The 22,822-nt window shown below is 34.8% G+C and overlaps 2 protein-coding genes across 4 annotated transcripts in view; one reads left to right on the forward strand and one right to left on the reverse strand.

Moving 5' to 3' along the window:
• The window catches only part of Sos1 (SOS Ras/Rac guanine nucleotide exchange factor 1), a 119,461-nt gene extending 105,182 nt beyond the window's left edge, over positions 1-14,279 (forward strand). For 2 of the 3 annotated variants that reach the window (XM_013358261.4, XM_078029324.1), the window contains 4 exons: positions 1,444-1,708; positions 6,717-6,761; positions 8,406-8,524; positions 9,375-14,279. In XM_013358261.4, the coding sequence (XP_013213715.1) occupies positions 1,444-1,708; positions 6,717-6,761; positions 8,406-8,524; positions 9,375-9,869 (924 nt within the window). In that variant the 3' untranslated portion in view covers positions 9,870-14,279. The remainder of the gene's footprint in view (positions 1-1,443; positions 1,709-6,716; positions 6,762-8,405; positions 8,525-9,374) is intronic. The other variant, XM_021725882.3, reaches the window with a different exon arrangement.
• Positions 14,280-15,047: 768 nt separating this feature from the next.
• Arhgef33 (Rho guanine nucleotide exchange factor 33) overlaps positions 15,048-22,822 on the reverse strand; it is a 57,425-nt gene continuing 49,650 nt past the window's right edge. The window contains exon 16 of the mRNA XM_005324542.4: positions 15,048-22,596. Coding sequence (XP_005324599.2) covers positions 22,467-22,596 — 130 coding nt within the window. The 3' untranslated portion in view covers positions 15,048-22,466. The remainder of the gene's footprint in view (positions 22,597-22,822) is intronic.

Consider the following 22,822-nt stretch of genomic DNA (forward strand, 5'->3'; position numbering starts at 1 on the left):
TTTCTTTTATATCTATAAACTTTTTGCAGTTGTCATCTACTTCTAGTGATGTCATCACTACCATATGTTATGTAGATTAGTTTACCATAAAATTATTCAGAGGTGAAATGGACATGTGATAGTGAAAAGTAATGAAATCCTTACTAAATACACCCAGGAATATTCCCCTTGGTTCCAAATAAATGGATGTTAATATTAATTTGAATAAATTCTGACATGATAAATTATGAAATTGAGCATAATATGTAAGATTTTTTCTTATTCTTGGATTTAATCAAAAACAATGTTATTTATTTTAAGTGCCAGAAATTTAATGAATTTATACTAATTCACTTATAAGAAAGATATTTACTTGGGACTTAAAGTAATAATTAGAACTTTTAACCATGAGTCATTAGCACATAGAAATATCAGGTTTCGCTAAAGACACCTTCCAGTAGTTCCACTGTTTTGTATTACTATCGGTGACTAGCCAAGTTTATGTACATTATCATCACCTCACTGATCTGAATATGTTCTCCTAATAATAAGAAAGTCAAGAATCAGGAAATAAACATAAGTGATTTCTAAGTGATCAAGATAAATCTCATAGTGTTTATGAACTAAAGCATATGCAGTTACTCATAGGCAAATTTGTCAAGCCCTAAAATAGTTTTTAATAAAATGAATTAAAAACAGCAAATTGGAAATATATATCTAGACTGCTTCACTGAGGCACAGTGATATCACTAAGAAATAATCACTCTGCAAGCAAAATGCCTTAAAATTAACATATACACAGATAAAAACTCAAGCAACTTAATGCATTTATAAATAGCCCAAATTGTTTTAATGTCATCACTGTATTATAGCATAGTAAGGTACTATAGTTCATGATGGTGATCCTCACTTTTTCAGCAAGATTCAATTTGTTCAAAAGAGTTTGTTTTAAAAGCCAGGAAAAAGGAAAAGCTGGGTGTGGTGGTGCATACCTGTAATCCCAGCAACTCGGGAGGTTAAGACAGGAGAATTGCAAGTTTGAGGCCAGCCTAAGTAACTCAGCAAGACTTTGTCTCAAAAAAAAAAAAAAAAAAAAAATCAATGGGGGGAGTGGAGATAGATGTAGCTCAGTGGTAAGCACACCTGGGTTCAATCTCTAGTACTCTCCCCACCTCAAAATAACCACGAAAATATACAATATATTTTTGAAAAATTTGTAACAAATATTCTGGTATTTATAGGACTAACTCAGTTAAAGAAACTCATTTCCTAACAATTTAGTTAACCAAATTTTCAGCAAAATGGAATAATGCTTTAACTTGGATTCTTTGATTTGAATCATTATGTAATTTCCGTAATGGTGATTTATGGCTTTCAAAGCTATTTCATTGAATTTTACCAGGTACAAAAATTTTCCTTTCTACCACAGTGTTTTAAGTATTGTTTCTTTTCATATGTCTACAGCCAAAAAAATACAGCTACCCCCTAAAATCTCCTGGTGTTCGTCCATCAAACCCAAGACCAGGTACCATGAGGCATCCCACACCTCTACAGCAGGAGCCAAGAAAAATCAGTTATAGTAGGATCCCTGAAAGTGAAACAGAAAGTACAGCATCTGCACCAAATTCTCCAAGAACACCACTAACACCTCCTCCTGCTTCTGGTGCTTCCAGTACCACAGATGTTTGCAGCGTGTTTGATTCTGAACATTCGAGCCCTTTTCATTCAAGTAGGTGCTAAAATTATGAGTGTTTTAAAGCAATTGTTAGTATTATGATGCTAGTTGTAAAAAAGAATCTGTGATTTTGTGTGTGTGTGTGTATGTTTGTGTGTGTGAACTTGTACACAAGTCATATACTACAGTATAAAAATAAACAAATTCTAAACTCCAGTAACTTAAATTTTTTTTAAACCCTGCTGAAATAGTCGTCTTTAAATTTATTATACTTTACTATAAAGCCTAGTGGTAAAATTGGTAAACTTTATTTGAGCATTTCAAATGCATCTCTTTTATCAAGAGGAAACAAAATTCGCTTCAAAAATCTGTAAGGAATGTTAGTGCCTACAAAATTATTATAGTTGAGTATTATTCAAAGTATACCATTCCCTCTCCAGATTCTGCAGTAGCTTCGAATTTTGCAGTGTATCAAATTTAAAGTCCTACCTACCCTTTCCTTTCCTTAGCCTATTGATGGTTCCCTGATAGCATGCTGTGCCTGCTGGTATGCTACCTGTGCTTTTTGGCACAGCTATACAAACCTCAACAGCTTATTTGTAGACCAGCCTTGTCCAACAGAAACATGAGAGCATGTGTAACTTGAATAAGTGAAACTAATTTTAACCATAAATTTAATCCAGTGTATCAAAAATATTGTTATTCCAATATGAAATAAATATAAAAATTTATTACTAAGACATTTTACATTCCTCTCCACCCCACCCCCTAATCTTTAAAATTCAGTAATATTTAAACTTAGAACACATCTCTGTTTGGACAAGCCACAATCAGATGTTCATTAATCACTTGTGGCTACAAAACTGTACAGCTCAGTTCTAGCCCTTAGATGAGGCTATCTTTTTAATCTAGATTGCCACTAATTTTCTCATTTAAAGAATACATCATTTTTTATTTGTTCATTATTAAATCAAAACTTGAATCCAGTCACTTCCAACCCACTCTTGACTACTTCCACAAGCTCTTTGATCTAATACCAGAGGCAGCATGACTTTATTATGGAGGCAGAAATCAAGAAGTACTGACCCCGATTTGTCACTCCAGTCTGCTAGTAAGCTTTCTGATTTTAGATAAAATACTTTCTCTGCACCTTTAAGGGCAAAACTAGATTTTTTTATGGTTTCTTCAGCTCAGAGAAGCTAACTAAAAAATCAACTTTAAGTAATCCTTTGGAGGTATGTTATTTTTAGATTTGATCCAGAATGCTATTTGTTTTTTTCTTGTGGTGTACTTGCATTTGTAACTACTCAGCAGTCTGTCTTGTCTTTGTACCACCTAAAGTATATTTGTCTTGAGAATACTGTGTCTTGACTTTATTGGACAACTGAGGATCATGGGGTCATGTTATACATAGGAAGCTATCAGGTAGCTTCCTAAATTCTAATAGACCCTAGGTTTAAAAAAAATCCCATTTATTCTCATCAACTTAACATATCCCTGAATTAAGTAATAAAATGAAACCAGCACTTTCGGTATACTTGATCAAAAATCATTGTTTGTTGGACTCATCAGCTATTTGCAGAATATTTTTTTTCCTAGAGCAAACAGCTTTAAGTCCATATTGTAAGGATCCCCAAACTAATGAATTATTGAAGCCATATGAAAGCCATCAACTGCAAATTCTACTTCTCTTAGTTTAAGTCACTAAAAATGGAAGAGGTGGCGGGGGGGGGGGGTGGTGGGAGGAGATAGGCACATTAAATTGCTCTGCTAGCATTAAATCATTAGTCAGAGAAGAAGTCATTCCAGAATGCAATGCTCTGGATCAGTGCTTTGTTGTATGTGGCAGTAGAACAATGTTGACTTAAACAGCTAAACAAGTAGAGAAAACATTGTTCCAGGAATTAGACTTTGTAACCTTAGCTTTGAGGGTTTTCTCATTTTCTCTATGATAAAGAAAACCCCTCTTACTACTCCCTTTGCTCTTAGTAAAAATAGAAAATAAGTGATTTTGATATCAAATAATCCAACATAATATGAGACTGGTCATGTACTCTGTTTATCCCTTAGTTAAAACTTATCAGTAGCCTATGTGGAATAAAGGTACTCACCAGGTTTTGACTCAACTTCTGCTAAGAGATCTACTGCTGTGGGGATCATCAGAGTCTCAACTTGCTACCCACTTTGTTGCCACTAGACAGCATCTTCCTTCTTTTTTCCCTTGGCCTCGAAGGAAAGAGCTGCATGCCTGCAGTCTTATGTCATCTGAACACATTCCACTCAATACAAAGTAGCAGAAAGTCCCATTGCTAAAGTTTTCAAAAGTCAGAAGGCAAAGTTTGACTAGAATTTGTTATAATACTACTACTTTTTTTTCCTCTTAAAGATTTTTCTCCAAATAATCTACTTTTAAGCAATAATTAATTCTTTCTGCAGTGTTTTGCATATCTTACTCCTTGCTAAGCACTTTCACGTCTTCTCTAGGAAAGCTTACAGTCATACTGAAAAATGACTTCAGAATGGGCAAAAATGGTCATTGAAAGCTTTTGGGTAAAGGCAGACAGGGAAGGGAACTGGTAACCTATTTTGTGCTGCCACAGCTATTCTTGACACCTGGAGCCCTACGCCACACCTTGCCCTGACCAAGTCCACCTTTGAGGTGATTCTGACAGTGGCTGGGAAAAGAAGAAAAACCATTTACATACTGCTTTGTTTCTGCTGCAAAGGGGAGAATGGTAAAATACCCTTGGTATCTTCCTGTTTAAAGACTGCCTGGTACTGAAAGGGATCCAGAGGTCTGACCTGGTCTATGTGCTGGAGATGAACTTTATTACCATCCCTTAGTAGGGGAAGCTTCAACAAGAAAAAGATCTATTGAAAACATTCCAAGCTGGAATGCAAGACTCTTCTTCACAAAAGATGGTTGTAGGTGATGAGTTTTTAACCTCAAACACGTTTGCAATTACCAGGCTTTGATGAATTTAAGAAGTTAGCCATCATTTATACCATGCTTTTTCCTTAAAGGCTTGTTTCTTTTTCAAGAATGATTCCTTTATAAATTGGGGAGTATCTTCAACAGTGGTTTCAACCTGACTATACAATACAGTCCCTTGGGGAGCTTAAAAAAATATCTAGGCTCAGCCCATGCTAGATTGGCATTTTGGGCAACTGGGCATCAGTATTTTTTAAAAACTTTCCATTGGATTCTAATGTGCGGCCAAGATTGAGTACTTAAAAAATTAATTTGTATTTAAAAAATTTAATAATACTACTTTTTAAAAATTAATTAGATTTAATTTCTAAGTCATCATCAACAAATTTGTTCAGTATACGGCCAGTAAGAATGTCTAGCATATATTTCTTGATTATAGCATGTAAAATTTGAAAAGAATTTTTAAGAACATTTTCCAGGCAGTGAAACCAAGCAGTTAAAGTTAGAAATCAGATAAGTGCTCCAAATTTACCAAAAGTGTGAAACTATGCCTGTGCTACATATAAATATGATCAAAGACAAGTTTACATCTATATACATGTTATGTGCATATAATAATTATTGTTTCAAAAACACTGCAGTTTGTAGCAGTCATAAGCTTTGTATTTTTTTTTTATATACCTATATTGTACTAGGTGTACTACCATGTTCTTGAAACTTATCTCCAGGAAGTATATTTTTCTTTTTCAAGAAAAGAATTATAAGTAGGCAAACACTGGAACTGGATATCCCCTCAGTCCCTATTTTGTCATAGGTGCATAACTGTGAAGAAAGTCATTGATAAAACAAATGTTTCTTATAATTTCAGAGCAAAAATATTTATTTATTTATTTATTTATGCAGTGCTGGAGATTGGGCCCAGGGGCCTTGCACATGCTAGGCAAGTGCTCTATACTGAGTTACATCCCTGGTCCAAAAATGAATTAATCTTCTGAAAGAGAACTTAATAAATAAGCTGGGTTGCTATACTTAGTCCCAAATAAATATAAGTACATATGGAAAAGAAATAATGGGACAGAGTATTTAAATCTGGGGCTTCCTGGGAAATAAAACCACAATTTCTAGGTAAGCAACCAGGAGTCATCCAGTTAGCTGAACCTGGAATGTAAAATTGGCCTCCTTCTGAACAAATAAGCTTGAATAAACAGTGGGGTACTACTTGAGTCATTGAATATTATACAAAAATAAAAAACTAGAGAAAGGAAAATCTGAATTTAAAAAAAAAACATTTCAGTCTAGTTTTACAAGAATTGTTTAAGGGTCTTGGATATTATCTAGTCCATGTGTTGGTAATATGAAGCATAATAACAAAAACTTCTGGTGAAGAACCATTACAAGTCATCTAAGCTTTCTGTCTTAATTTTCCTACTTTAATGATTTTGGAGCTCTGACTTTTGTTTTTCAATTCTTGTTGAAATTAGACATTCTAAATTTATCAGGGAGTTTCCTATATAAAATGTATCCAAGCACCAAAGGTTTATTGAACTTTTTAAAAAGTGTTTATGAAAACAGAACAACAACAACAACAAAACAGAAAAAAGACTCTTCTCAAGCTTGTTTTAATATCCAAAGCTGTAGAGATTCTGTAAGGAGAATATATGCCCCAAGAATAGTTTTTAGAGGCCTGTAATAAGTAAGAAGCTCCCTTTTCTTTTTTAATTTACATAAATAAGTTTGTTACTTATTACTTGTTTCACAAATTTGAATTTCCAAACTAATCTTTAGTAAAGGACATATTTTCTAAGTCCAGCTAAATTCTTCACTTGAATTGGGTTTATACATTTTAAAAAGTCTTGGTAGTTTAGTTCTCTCATTAATGTTTCTCATTTAATTATTATGACATCAAGTAGTAAGTCTAAAAGGAATATTCAAAATTCTCAATAAATTAATTCAATTTGCCTATTTTTCCTTTCAAAAGTAAATATGAATGAGCTTTTACTAAAACTGTTATAGCATTCTTTGAAATTAGTATGACAGGAATAACATTTTCATCATGAATAAATTTTTACAGATGAGCTGAATATATCAATGGAAGAAAAAAAATCTACCTTTTCTTGTTTCCTTTCACAGGCAGCGATACCGTCTTTATCCAAGTTACACTGCCCCATGGCCCAAGTTAGTATATTTGGCTTAAGACTCATAATTCTCGCTTTGGCTTTAAAAATCAAAACAAGTCTCATCTTCCTGCTAACACTCTCCTTGGGTCTGGCAGCACTGGTACCTGCTTGCACTGTCTTGGAAGTGAGGCCTTCACTTGTGCTATCCTTTGATCATAAATGATTTACTTAAGTTTATATACTTTTCATGCTTTTTGTAAAACTACTATTTTCTTTTAGAAGAATATATTAAATAAGTGGCTTCCATATTTAACAATTCCTCTTTTCCAACTATAGAATTCTAAATATATTTTAATGCTCAGCTTTGGGAAAAAAAAAAAAGCAAGAGCATGCATGCGCATATGGGAATGCTGGCAGCTACATGTAGTGTCTCGATTATAAAATACACTTAGCCTGGTGACAGTATACCCTGTAGGCAAATAACTGCTTTTGATTTTAGAAGAAATACTATCTTATATTGTAACTATTTAAATTATAAGGCCTAAATATTCACAGGTAAAATAAATTTCCATTGTAGCTATTTGGTTTAATTTTAAAGCAAATTAACAGTTCACTGAATTCCAATATTGTAATTAGTTTAAGCTAACAGGTTAACATTTTTTGCCCTTATATATAATTTCAAAATGTATACAATAAAACATTAATTATAATCTAAATTAACTCTTATAAAGTAGGTGATCAAAATGTTGATCATGTGAATAATACCGGTATATAAAGTATTCTTTAAGTTCTATAATTGACAAAATAAAAGCTTTAGTACTTGAAGGAATAAAAAGAACCTGCCAAGTATAGTTCATCTTTTTAATAGTGTTTATAAACTAGCTAACAAAACACTAAGTGTTGTCTTTCAAAGGGTAATTACTTATGATGACACTATGCCCTGTCACCATATATGTCTATAAGATAGGTTCCAATTAGAAGCTCTACTTACCTCTTTTGTGCCATTTCACCAACTTATTCTTAAATTGGGTTCACTAGATTTCATGTAAGTCCTGTTTGTATTATCAGATCTGCCCTAGTTATCCTGAGTAGTTCTATCACAGTTAAAATTTTTTGGATTATATATGATGAGCCTGATTTTGTTCATACACTAAGGAGAGTCTATACTCAAGCAAAATGAGAGTGATCCTCCCCAGATTTTTTCCTTTGCAACCTGTAAAAGAACTGCTGGGGAGAGACATTTGGGGAAAGTGGTTAAGATCAAAAACTCTTTTTCTGGGGACTACCCAGTAAGGGGAGGAAATTTTTATACTAAAAAGGTAAAAAAAAAAAAAATGAGCCCATCACACAGTTGACAAAATTACCATTTCAAAGGTTTTCAAGTTACCATCCCAACAGAAATCTGAGAATTAGACCCTATTAAATATTCCAATAATAAATTAATAGTGGGAATGTTTTTTTGTTCAAGAAGCAAAATAACCAGGTTTTTTTTCTAAAAGTACTGCTAAGAAATTTCTGCATGCTTTTGTTATAGCAATCTGCTTTAGTAAATGTAATACTATTGAGTATTGGTTTATGAAGCTGCTTTTGATACTTCTACACATTTATTTTAATAAATATAAGCAGTTTCCAGCTAAGCCTATTTCAAGAACAAGTGAAATAAAGTTCCCATAAATTTTCTTTAAAATGTAACATCCTACAGGATCTGCTTCAGTATCATCTATAAGTTTAACCAAGGGCACTGATGAAGTGCCCATCCCCCCTCCTGTTCCTCCACGAAGAAGACCAGAATCTGCCCCAGCGGAATCTTCGCCATCTAAGGTAAAGTAGAAAATCTTGTTATCCAGACATTGGAATCGTTAATTATATTATAGACCATTGGTTATGTCTAGTTTATTTCTCACTCAGATAGGTTAACATTTCAGAGTGTTTGGGCTTACTAGCCAAAGATTAACTATGGATTCAGCATATGAAATGTTTATTGCTTTTCTTCTAAAGATAGGTATTTGGTATGTTTGAAAAACCCTTATAAACCTAAAACTATGAGTATTATCAAGGAAAAAAACCAAGTTTTAGTTTATAAAGAAAGAGTAATTTAATCTGAAGCAGTTCTTTAAAAATACACATACATGGGGGGAAAAAAAGAGAAGGAAGGAGGCCTGAGTTTTGTGTAAAGAAACATAAGTGAGATTATCTTATTAGCATATGCTCAAAATCACTTATCTGAGCCTCTTGTTATGCTTCTAAATGGGGGTTTCATGAAAATTCTGGATGGGAAGAGACCCAAAGGCTGTCCAGAGAGTAGAGCACCTGGATTAGTTAAGACACTATGCAGAATTTCATGAAATCTTAATATAGCAAAAGTTAAACCTGAAAAATAAATGAGTAATTTATGCTAAATCAGAAATTATGATACATTGCATGATAGGCAAATAGTATGCATGCTAGGCAAGTAGTAGCAAACAAAATTTTGAGAAAAAATTCAGGTAAAAACATCAGCAAAATTAATTTTTTTTCTTATTAATTGATAGAACATCTCATTTAAACATGGCAAAATTGCCTGTTCCTCATATAGTATTCTGCCAATAGCATGTTTGAAAGCCCCAACTTATATAATTTTTGTGGTACTACATGAATTATTAATAAAAGTGTTTTTATTCTTTTTTCATAGATTATGTCTAAGCACTTGGACAGTCCCCCAGCCATTCCTCCTAGGCAACCCACATCAAAAGCCTATTCACCTCGATATTCAATATCAGACCGGACCTCTGTGTCAGACCCTCCAGAAAGCCCTCCTTTATTACCGCCACGAGAACCTGTGAGGACACCTGATGTTTTCTCAAGCTCACCACTACATCTTCAGCCTCCCCCTTTGGGCAAAAAGAGTGACCATGGCAATGCCTTCTTCCCAAACAGCCCTTCTCCTTTTACACCACCACCTCCTCCTCAAACCCCTTCTCCTCATGGCACAAGAAGGCATCTGCCATCACCACCATTGACACAAGATGTGGACCTCCATTCCATTGCTGGGCCACCTGTTCCTCCACGACAAAGCACTTCTCAACATATCCCTAAACTCCCTCCAAAAACTTATAAAAGGGAGCATACACACCCATCCATGCACAGAGATGGACCACCACTGTTGGAGAATGCCCATTCTTCCTGAGTTTCTCTATACTGGGATGTACAGTTTCTTAGCCCCAAATCCATTGCTGGCAATGGATGCACTGAAGGTGCCAGCACTGAGGAGTTAAAATGAGAACTCCAAACACTAATGACTCTACTTCAAGATGCAGTATAAGACAATTTTAACCTAGACATAATTATAAAACGAAATGGTATTCCAGTTTAGAATATGGAAGGACCGAATGAGAGAAATTGGACACCTGAAATTTGCACCTGAAAATTGAGTGAAGGGACTTTTCCCAGCATGAGTCCTCACTTTGTGAAGTGATCTTTATCATTAAAGGGATGGAAAAAAACAGCCTAGTGTCCAGCAGGCCCACAAGATGACAGTTTTTGTAATTCAAAATGTTATGCACTTTTAAAAAAAAATCTTAAACAGGGATCTTACTATCCTCCTTTGTTTTCCTTTGCTTTACTATTCTACTTTAGAATATTTTCTTAGAAATCATTCAAAGGACTGTGAGGAAAGGCTGTGGTACCTGACCTTGTTGAAATCAAGGCCCAGCACTGTACCACAGTCCTGTTTACAGATTATTACAGTGAAATGAATGGGTACCGAGGCTTCACCAAAGAGGTACTTTTTTTTTGTTGTTGTTGTTTTAAGAATAATTATTCCAATTTTAAGAACATTCCCCACCTCCCATCGACACACACACACACACACACACACAAAAAAAAATGTGGTGGTGTTGCCTTGAAACGAGAAGTTTTGTCATTAACAAGACAGAAGAACTTTTTTAAAAATGTAACTGTCAAAAATACTATTTACAGTTAGGAGACTGTTAATCTATGCTAGATTGTCATTCCCCCACCCTTCCCCCACAAAAGTTTACTGGTAATCCATTTCCTGGCTCGTGGCTGTCCCTCTAATCATAACTGTGGAAAAGCAGGCACTCAATGTGAAATGGAGCACTTGGTGGGCATCACTGACACCATTCATGTTTTACTAATAGTCGAGTAATCCGCATACCTAGAATTACCTTGCATTGCCTAAATCATGTGTATATAGTGAATGTTATATAATATACCTGGCAGGTCTGTTTTAATTTAATTGAATAAAGATACAAATACTTTGTTTGGCTGGCATATATTAAATTATTATATGGAGAAAATGGTCGGTTCTTATTTCTTTCAGTTGAAACACACATGAACACTAAGCATAAAAGCAAGTATTGTGGTACGTCTTGGTTTCTAGTTCTGGATATATGTATTGATCTTAAAGAATGACCTAAAGTTGCAGTTTGGCATGTAGGAAAATATTTGGTTAGAATAGAATGAATATCTTTTAAGCAGAACTTTGGTAGGTTTTTAAATTTCCTAAACAACATGTATACAGTTTGTTAAGGTTTATATTGAACATTCTGGCTTGCTTGAGGTCTTCTGCTTTGTCTGAACTATTCATAATAGAACATCTACCTGCACCATTACTATGGATTATTCATTAAGCAAATGTACTGCTCTTCTGAGTCCAATACTTGACTGAAATGCATGCAACTGTTTGAAGAGAAAAAGTTTTTATTTATTAATCTCCACTATAAGGTCTATGAGATATGCAGTATTCCATCCTTAGAGTCATCGGTTCATCAGTATCTGCATGTGTCCTCTGAATAATGAAGCAGCATTTCAGCAGTTCTGTTAGCCACACCATTAGACATTTTTAAGAAATGCTACACCCCAGTGGAAATCTACTACTTTAATAATTTCCTGGATATTTATTAGAGCATTAAACATATGTCATGATAGTACAGTATATAGTCCTTTAAGACCTGAAAGTATATTAATTGCATCACCATTAAGCAGTCCATCTAGTCATGTCCTTTCTTATTTATTTGAAAGGGTTGAATCTTTTGGGTTAATATCTGTACCATTTCCATTATGGTAGCCATTTTTCTCTTTGCAAAATGTTTCCTCTTTTAAATGTCTTAAAAATTAACTTCATATTCCCTCTTGGATGCAAAGTGTCCATAAAACCATTAATTCAACAAATCTTTACCTAAGCCTACTTACTAGTGCTGCTATAATTAATTGTGATACACATTCCAGAATTATGAGTTTTTTATTGGGCCAGCCTAATTGTTCTTAGGATTTCCATTTTTGTGACTTATTGGTCACTTCTCTTTTTAGTTATCCTATCTATATTCCAAATGAGAACTGGAGAAAAGTCACAGTAGAACCCATTCATATCTCCCTGGCCAGTGTGTTAACCTCCAATAACATGAATGGCCCCTTTTTGACCTGCCCGATGCTACAAAAAGAAAAAACTCAGATTTGAAGTTCTAATCTATTTCTCCCCAAAGGAGACCACTTCACTGTGCAACAGTTTTATATGCATTGTGGATAGAGGATATTTTTATTCTGAAATGTAACATTTGAGTAAAAATATTTTCTGCAGTGGTAACTGATTAGAAAAATTCCAATTGGATGCCCTTAGGTGTACATGAGAAAACTGTATCCTTACCACCTTACGTGAAACATTAACTAGCTGACAAATTTATCCTTAATAGTAACTAAAACATACTTAATCAGGGACAAGAAGTGGCGGAAGAAGATAAATGCATCACAAAATTCTACTTTTAAAAATGCAAGACATTACAAGGCAGTCAATGCAGCATGATATTTTGTTAAACATGTTCCAAAATGTGGAAAATTTCTTTTAGAAGTAGAAATATTCCTAAGTGTTTTGTTATTTGAGAATCACAAAGTGAAGATCAAGATTGAATTTACTTAGTAGGCTCATAACCAGTATAATAGGAAGGGAAGCTTCTTACATCTAAGCACAGGAACAAATTAGAAGTATATCTTTCTAAATTTATTGAAAGACAGGTTATTTATTCTTCCCAGTTCTCAAAATGTACTTTTAAGACTATAAATGATCAGGAAATATACAAACATTGAAGTTTGTTTGACTTAAGTTTGCTTAATTAAAGATTGTCAGGCATCAAATAATGTGTTTAGTAGATTACTGTTCTCTTAAATCAAGGATATTTTAATGGATCTGAGTTGATAAAAGAGCAAGCCACCTAACAATCAAATAAACAGTCAAGTACTATTTCAGTTGAGAGTTATATTATGGTTCTGAATTCTTCCTTAATGTTGTTTTCTTCATAAGCCAAAATTACCTTATACAAACCAAAAATTAATTGGTATTATGAACGTGATCTTGTCATAATTCTCAAGTCTACCTTCAATATTTTATTTCATAGTTTTTGAATATGACAATTTAAATTGCTTTTTTAACACTCAGCAAAACAAAGGGCGGGGGGAGTTGTCCTGATTAATTACTGCTGTACATATTGAAAACCTTTTTTTTCTTCAGATTCAGAAACAATTTAACAGTTAATTTCTTGGTATTCTGCTGCTGTGGATAGGTTTACTTACTGTTTTCAACTATATTGTGTGACTGTTGTGCAAGTGTGTAGGTCCTGTTGTATTGCACATTAATCTTTACCAGTAAAAACACATCACAAGGTTCATATCAGTTTGGCTGAGAGAATTAAGCAGTAAAATTATTTATAAGGGAAAATGATGACTTTATTTGACATTTTTTCTCTTGAAACATCTCATTACTAACTTTTTAAAAATCATTTCCTAATCCTTTATACATGAGCCAGTGAAATATGCTGAGCTCTAGTTAAGAAGCATGAAGTCTACATAACAGATCTAAACAACAAAAGCACTTGTAACTTCTTTTGTAAATTTCATGCCTTATTTCCCATTTTTGACACCGTAAAGTGCATTTTTTTGTCAACTGTGAGCAAATTTCCCTTTTGCCTTTAATGAAAATAGTGCATTAAGTAGCCAATTGCTGCAAAATTGTAAAGCAAGTTAGCTAAAGGTGGGTCACGTTGGATTACCACTCAAAGAGTCAAGATGCGAAAGAGATGGAAGTTACATGTGGTGTGGCTTAGAGCGCACCTATGCCAGATGCATGCCACTTTCAGTAGCTGCCAAATGTGCCTTTAATTAAGAACATCTCTAATTTTTTTCTTCAGATCAAGTCAGCATTTGGGGGGTGGGATTAGGGCAGGGGTCTTTGGGGTACAAATATCTGGTGAAACAACCAGAGAATTTGTTTGTCAAAGTGACATGTATAATTTTAGTTGAGATGTGTCTGTGTATATATGTGTATTTACCTTTGTTTAGTAGCACGGTTATTTGCTAAAATAATTGTCAAAAATGCTCTGTCAGTCTTACTACAATGTAAGAACAAAGTGTGGTCTATATATCTAATATGGCCTTTGTACCTAACTATGTTCGTAGGTAATCTTTGTACTCTTGTGTGCAGCAGTATTTGGTTTGCGTTTAAAGTGAAAATAATGGCTGTTATTTTTCTGGCATTACTAAGATAAACCGAAAAATAATAAAGAAAAATGCCTTACATAGCCCACAAGCGTATTGTTTTTGCACATATTTATTTTAGAGGAAAGAATGTTTAAAGTTATTAGCAATGGTCATTTAGCTTATTATACTTTCCACATAGATATATTTTGTATTTTATCATGTTGGGGACACCTTTAGGTTCCATGTTTCATTCTGTGTCAAATTCTACGATATAGAGAGTGGGAGGGCTTTGGGATGAAAATTACTAAAGTGACCTTGGTATGCCTGGGTGAAGTTTCACAGGGCTAAGGCAATTGTACTCCTAAAAGAAGTTTAAAACCAGCACAATTCCCTGACAGGCAGCTTTAACGGGGATCTGCTGGAATGAGGCAGCTTGACTTCTCAGAATTCTTTCTAGGTTTGGCATGAAAAGATAGGATTTAAGGTTTTAACTAAAAAACTGTGCAAATATGAGATCATTCAAGGTGGACTACATAATGTAAAAAAATTAATGAATTCTTAGAGATCCAGACTACTTATTTAAAAATTGGGATAAGTGTGCCCTGGTGAAATGTTCATGTGGCAGTTAGTATTTGAGATCATTTGACTTGATGTTGATTCCTGGTATGTGGATGGCTGCTTTTTCAAGAATACTTAAAATTAATTGATCCCCCCCCTCCCCGTTTAAAGGCACAAAATCATTTATTTTAATAGATTCATTTGTTAAAATAAATTGAATTCAGGCATGTACTAAATATATTCTAGGTAATCAACATAATAGTCATAGGCAAATGTTAACATTGATATTAGTCAAACTAGATTCTGAATTTGCTCCTGAAATGTTACTTTTGAGCTTTAATCAGGTGATTTGCTTTTTTACTTATTTTAGTCATGTTAACCTATCACAGATTAAGGGCACCCAAGTTTCAAGAAAAGCCAGCACCACAGCTGAGCCTGTCTTTTCGCAGATTTCATAAGAGTTCAATTCCAAAAAAATTCCATTTATGGCCATTCTAACATTTTATTGTTTTTTTTCTTAATAGTTGTAGATAGACAGCATGCCTTTATTTTAATTGTTTATTTTTATGTGGTGCTAAGGATCGAACCCATGCCTCACATGTGCTAGGTAAGTGTTTTGGCACTGAGCTACAGCCCCAGCCCCCCGTTCTAACATTTTAGCTTGATACTTACTGAGGGCAAAAAAAATGATAGACTATTTAGAAGCTAGTTTCTCTAATAACTCAATAAAGGTAAGAATCGATGTGGGAGAGTAAGCCGGTAACATTGAAATCCTACCTTCTGACACTTGTTTCCATTACTTACTATATAAGTGACTTTGAAGACCTTATTTAATCTATTTTTTGTCAATAGGGTGGGTGGGGGATTTGGTAAAGTGCTTGCCTGGCATGATTGAAGCCCTGGGTTTGATCCTCAGCACCAAAAAAAGGGGACGGGTGGGCTGGGGAAGGTGATAGACTTATTTAGGACTTTTATGAGGTAACTTGTAAACACAATGCTTTTCATATAGCAAGTGCTTAATAAATAGTAACTAAAGTTATGAGAGACTTTTAAAAGTTTGTCTGCTTTTAAATAACTTTTAAAAGGTTGATGGTTTATCCTAAAGTGTCTATGCTTTGACTCTTTATAGCTTCCTTTGCTGTTTATCTTCATTTAAATGGGTTTTAAATGACCTTAATAAGTATTTGATAAGGGATCATGTAACTATTTAATAGTCAACAAACATTTATTGTTCCAGGTACAGTTCAGATGTTAAGAATACAGCCATGAACAAAAATCCATTTCACCATAGGATTTATAATCTAATGAGAAGATACAGATAATAAATAGGTTATATTACATATTAGAATGTTATAACTGCTATCAACAACAAGAAGGAGGAGGAATAAGGTGACTGGGATTGTGGGAAACAAGGAAGGTGAAATTTAAATGGGATGGTCAGAGTCTGCCTCACAGAGAACATGACATATAAATAAAGACTTGAAGGAGGTAAAGGAATGAATATCTGAGAGAAGAATATACACAAGGATCAGCCAGTTCAAGAGGCCAGAGGCAGAAGCATACTTGATGTATCTTGAGAATCAGTGAGGCTGCTTTTGTCAGGAGAGAAATGACTATGGATGGTCTAGAAGAAGTTGCCATCAGAGGTTTAAGCAGGTGCCCGTCACTTAAAGCTTTAAAAGCCCTTATCATGACTTCGACTTCTGTTTAGAGAAACAAGAGTCCTTATGGGGTTTGAGCAGAGGAGTGATGTGATTTGATTTATACTCTGGATGTTGTGTTGAGAATAATTAGAGATTAAAAGCAAGAATAGGGAGTTTAGCTCAACAGAATATGATTTGGAACGGTGTGACAGCAGTGGAGGTGGTAAGAAGAGGTCAGAGTTATATTTGGAAAACAGCCAGTTTGCTGCTAGACTGATTGTGGGATAAAAGAGCTGTCAAAGATAACTTCAAGGTTTTTGGCAAGAACAACTAGAAGGATAAAGTTATTATTAACAGAGGTGAAAAAGATATGGTTAAGCAAAAAGGATTGGATACATTAAGTTTAATGAATAGATCGGAAATCTTAAGCCAAGAAGGCAATTAGAGATGTTACCATGGAGCTTGCAAAGGAGGTCTAGGCTAAAGATAAAACTGGCAGTGACTTTAATAAAGACCATATTTTAAAGCAAGCAGATTGGATAAGATCACAAAGCAAGAGAGAATAAACTGGCAAAGGAAGAGCACTAAGCAAAAGTGAGCCCTGGGGGTACTCTCTTGCATCAAAAGGGGAAGAGGAAGCAGCACCACAGAATGAAGATGAAAACCAAGAGTATGTTGTATCTTTAGAGCCTAATAAAGAAATTATTTCAGAAGGAAAAAGTGATCAAATGCTACTTGCTAAGGAAAGTAAGATGACTGAGGATGGACAGTGTTTAGCCATGTGGAAGTTGTCAGTGATCTTGACATAAGGAGTTGGCCCAGTGACCTGGGCAAAAGCCTGGGCCTAGAAAGTTTAATAGCACTGGAGCACAACTGAAGTAGCTGCTGCTTTCAAGTTTTACAATAAAAAAAAGCAGTGTACTGGAGTGAAGCTAGAATAGTCCAGAGAAAACAGGTTTGTATGCAAATGGGCTTGCCCCAGGTAGAGAGGAAAACGTGATAGTGAGGCTAAGAAATGGAAACAACTCAAAAGCACAGATGGTATCCTCCAACAGTGCTTTACAGTTGATCCTAGAGGACTCTTGTCTTCAGGTGCATAGGTTTATGTACATGAGAAAGAAACACAACACATTGTTTTCCTGCTAGAATTAAGAGTATTTAATATTACTGTGTCTGAAGGGAATGAAGGCAAGATAATAAAAATATCTCTATTTTACAGATAAGAACAAGTTTAGATGACTTAAGGATTATGCACTAAGCTCTATAGAAAAAAAGTTATGTGATTTGAGGATTAAAATATTAACTATTTTAGCCCGGCATGGTGGCACCCGCCTGTAATCCCAGCCACTTGGGAGGCTGAGGCAGGAGGATCTCAAATTCAAAGCCACCTCAGCAACTGCGAGGCGCTAAGCAACTTGATAAAATACAAAACATAGGTCTGGGGATGTGGCTCAGTAGTGGAGTGCCCCTGAGTTCGGTCCCCGCTACCCCACCCCCCAAAATTGACTATTTTGAACATCTAACAACTTCTCAAAAAGTTATTTTTAGCATTATCTAAATTCATATCTTTTCTATATTTTCAAAACACAAGTGTAGTATCATGACACATTAATTTCTATTTTTCCCCTTAAAACATATAGGTCTCCATCAGTTTTCTCTACCTAATTTTAACCCCTGTCTCTTTTTTAAAAAAAAATTTTAATACTTATTTATTTAATTTTTTTTTAGTTCTCGGCGGACACAACATCTTTGTTTGTATGTGGTGCTGAAGATGGAACCCGGGCCGCACACATTCCAGGCGAGCGCTACCGCTTGAGCCACATCCCCAGCCCACCTCTGTCTCTTTTGCTATCTTATCCTTCCTTTTCTCTCAGTCCCTCCCCACCATGTGACTTGCTGGCCTATATGCCATAAATATCAAGATGCTTAGTGGCCAAGAGTGCTGCATTCACATCTTTAAATCATCTTTCAGGATATAAGAATTCTAACTGTCCTGAAAACCATGGGGTTTTTTTTAATGCTCAGGAGGGAAGTTATTAATGGTGATGTTTCAAGAAAAAGTTTAGTCTGAAAACTAAACAATTTTATTATACAACTTAAAATGACATTTGTCATTTTAAGTGCATGCAATCAGTTCTCTGTAATATGCCACTTCATAAAATACACTTCAATTTTACCACTTCATAAAATGCACTCACCGTGTGTGTGTGTGTGTGTGTGTGTGTGTGTGTGTATTTGTTTTTTTAATAAAAATCTTGCTGTATAGGATGGTAAAGGTTACAGCTGATGGGGCTGGGGTTGGGCTCAGTGGTAGAACATTTCCCTAGCATGTGTGAGGCCCTGGGTTCAATCCTCAGCACCACATAAAAACAAACAAATAATAAATAAATAGTATTATGTCCATCTATAGCTAAAATACTAAAAAAAGGGGGGGGCTATAGCTGATAAATTTAAGAATGCAAAAATACTCACCTGGGTTTCAACAAACTATTAGTTTTTTGTGCCTCAGGTCTAACCAACCTCCTGTCCTAAAATTCAATCTATGACAAGAATCCTGACATTTGCATATCAGATCATTCAATTTATTGGCCTAAGAGGTAGTGGCTCTAAAATTTCAGTGGACCAAAGAAAATAACATGAGTTCATTTAAAATGCAGATTCCTGGGACTGAGACTAGGTCAGTGATACAGCACTTGCCTAATGTTGATGAAGCCCTGGGTTTGATTCCCAGCACCACAAAAATAAATACAGTGCTGATTCCTGGGGCCCGTCCTCAAATGTTCCTAATAAAATGGGACTAAAATAGTGCCCAGGAGTCTATATTTTACAAGGGCTCTCATGGAGAAGGTAACATGAGTAAAGACTTGAAGGAGGTAAAAGGATGAAACATGGGGTATTACAGAAAATGCCCTTCAAAGTGCTTCCCTGACATTCTAGTTTCAAGTCTTAGATTAGTTTAATATATCTGTTATATACAGAATAGCCCTTAGGAGTACACAAATCCATGCTTCTCAAAGGTTCTAATTCTGAAGTCAGAGAAACAAGACAGTCTTGCTTGGATTTGCATGTAGATTCCTCAAGGTTACAGAAGAGACCTATCATAACTCCCTTGCCTGTGCAAAAATCTATTTTTTGGTGGAGTGCTTCTTCCTGTTCATCAACCCAAACACTTCCCAAAGATATCTGTGGTCTCATGTGTAAACTGCATTTCTCCAGAGGACTGGAGTTCACAGATTAACAACTGTCAAACTCCCATACTGACTTTCATCCCTAATGCCATATTACATTATATATCATTACTATCACTAATCATCCTGTCTCTCCTCAATTTATAATACTACCTAGAAAGATTATATAAACTAAGTTAGAACAACAAAAAAATAGCAAAGTTTTTTTTTTTAATTGGAGAGATGTTTTCTAATGCTAGGTGCTGTGAAAACAGCAGCAGTGTCTTTAACTTTTTCCTTTAAAAAAGTAAAAGGCCAAAGATAAAGTATGAACCCTGAGGCTCTTTGTCAAATCAAGAGTACTATTTATTTTCTGTATCACTCTACCTATTATAGCACCACCATGAAAGTTGGCATCAAGCATTTATTGAGCACCTACTATGTACTTTTCTAGGAGTGGAGGAGAATTAAAAAAAAAAAAAAAAGATATGGCATAGTCCCTTGAAAGAACTTGCATTCCTAATGGGAAGATAATACAAATACATCAAAAGATAAACTAGTCACACCACAAGAGGTCACAAAAAAGATGAGGGGGCTTAAATTGGATTTTAAGATTAACAGAGAAACAGCAGCTAGAGAAAAGGTATGAAGCAAGAGTGAGCCTGGGCAAGGTACATGGTTTACTGAAAACAATAGAAGCTCAGTTAGAATAACTTAGTTTACCCAGAACAGCAAAGTATGAGATGACAGTGAGAAAGAAAACTAGCAGCCATACTATAGAGAGACAAACTTAAATGTCAAGTCAAGGAGTTTAGTTGATAATACAAGAACAGTCAAAGAGTTTCACATTGAGCAGTATTTCAGAATATTTAGTGTGTTAGAAACATATAGGAGTGGGGGCAGAGTACTTATAGGCAATTAGAAAACTACCCCCCAAAATGCAAATTTCAGGAGACAGAGACCCAAAATAGCATAATTATTACTAGTTTCATTGGTTGATTTCATAAAATACAACTAAATTGAGCTGTGCTATAAATGTAAATTAAGATTTTTCAGAGGATATTATCAAATGAAATTTGAGATGGGTGTGATTTTTTTAAACCTTCCTAGTAACTGACCATTTTGATGAGAAAACAGGATATGAAAGGGAAAGGCATTTTACTGTTGATTACATTTTATTTAAGAGGTCATGACTTCTATTTTCATGTCCAGTTGATCTGGCATTGTGCTTTTCAAGCACTGCCTTAAAACAGTTTGGCCTAATAATTTCAAATTAATCCATTAATTTCTTTTTTTCTTCGGCTATGCTGGGGATCAAACCCAGGGCCTCACATATTTTAGTCATGTGCTCTACCACTGCTACATCTCCAGCTCTTTTTAATTTTAGACAAGAACTCATTAAGTTGCCCAGACTGGCCTTGAACTTGATATCTTCCTGCCTCAACCTCCTAAGTAGTTAGAATTACAGGTATGTGCCTTAATGACCAGGTTGACTTAAATTTAATATTGCAAACTTCAAAAAGTTGGCAGTGATTCTTAACATGATCCAGAAACCTACTGTTCACGCTACTAATGTTTCTAATTAATTGCCAAAGAGAAGTAAAGTTGTAATACTTAGAAATAAAACATCCCCTATTTTATCAAACAGTGCATTCACAGAGGAACATGGTCTGAAGAAGTCAGGTTGAGTACTAGGATTCTGAATGTACATAAGTCAAATACTCCTAATTTTTTATAGGTAACTGACTAGGAATGGAGACAAATATTTTAAATCTATTTTTTTATTATCATGGGCATATCAAGGACACCAGTCATTTGGGCCATGTCCATAAGGAAACAGCACATTTTACTACCCCAGAACCAGGAAGACATTCATTGCATTATGATTCCTTTATCTGACCTATAAGAGCTTTGTGTCTTTACAACTTCTGCAAAAGTTAGGTACTGCATCCCTGAGTTTTCATTATGACCTGGTGTTTGTAGTAACCACTATGTGTCTACTGTTAAAGTACTATTGCTGTTGCCACCTTCTGTCCAGACTGAAGAAAGTCTTTTTTTAAGGATGTGGCTAAGTCAGTGCTTTTTTCTTAATCCATCTGATCATGAGTGTGTGCGACACTTAGGATCACAGGTGGATCTGGAATACTGAGTACTCAACAATACAAAGACTCTGGATTATTCCCAACCTCAGTACAATCCATACAAGGGAAAAATATGGAGCTTTTTTTTTTTGTTCCCCAGCTACCCAGTGTCTACAGAAATCATTGTTCCCATTACTGTTTTCCATTACCACCAAACAAGTTTGAAGATCAAGTGTCTTTAACCTTTGAACTTTTTTGTATCATGGCTTAAGCACAAATTCTTCGTAACTCAGATTTGCAACATGTAAAATACAGTTGTATTAATTAACCTGCTTTGTTTTAAGGGATGTTACCTATTGCCTTAGGGGTTCTGAAGACATATGGCAAGACACAATTGGCCCCTAGCAGTGTATATTAATCTAAGCACACTAGGATGCATTAATAAGCTAAATGCCTAGGAAACACAAAATTCACATCCCTGTGAAATATGAACATGCTCAATATTATACTTGGGGAATGACTTCAAGGTGCAAGGTTTTGTTCTTACAAACATTTATTTTCCTCCAAATTGATTGTGTTTTTCTGTAATAATATGAAAAGTCTTCATTCCCTTTTCCCAAGTATTGAGTTTCAAAAAGTCAGGTCTTAACCATACACTAATCTTCATCTCTTCAATGTCTTGTATGTTGTTAGTTTCATATGTAAGTATTTATATTGGTTTTCCTCAGGGATTTATACATTGATATATATATATATTTTATGTATATATATATATATATTCCTACACAGATATATACAAGCTTTTTATCCTCATCTTACCACTTGACAATACAACTTTAAATATGTTTTACACAGCTGTTCCTTGGTCAAGGTCATTTGCAAGAGCAAGTCGGTTTCTGAAGAAATCTTGTTTGGTGGGTGAAGGATCCATTGAGGGATTCTCATTAGTTTTTTCCCTGTATTCTGATCCACTGGACCTAAAATCTCAGCACACAGATAAAGTACAGGTTGATTTGGTTTAAATTGTTTTCAAATATTTTATCTATCCAAATTGTTTTGCATTTGTAAAACAATTGTCTCCTAGATCTGGAAAAATTTTTACTCCACTGAATTTCAAGACTCAAGATATGTGATCTAAAATTTGCAGCAAACACAAAAAAGATAATATCTTTCTAATGGCTTTAGGGAATAATTGTGACATCT

This window comes from Ictidomys tridecemlineatus, chromosome 12 (assembly GCF_052094955.1).
Source record: "Ictidomys tridecemlineatus isolate mIctTri1 chromosome 12, mIctTri1.hap1, whole genome shotgun sequence".
In the NCBI taxonomy this organism is placed as follows: domain Eukaryota; kingdom Metazoa; phylum Chordata; class Mammalia; order Rodentia; family Sciuridae; genus Ictidomys; species Ictidomys tridecemlineatus.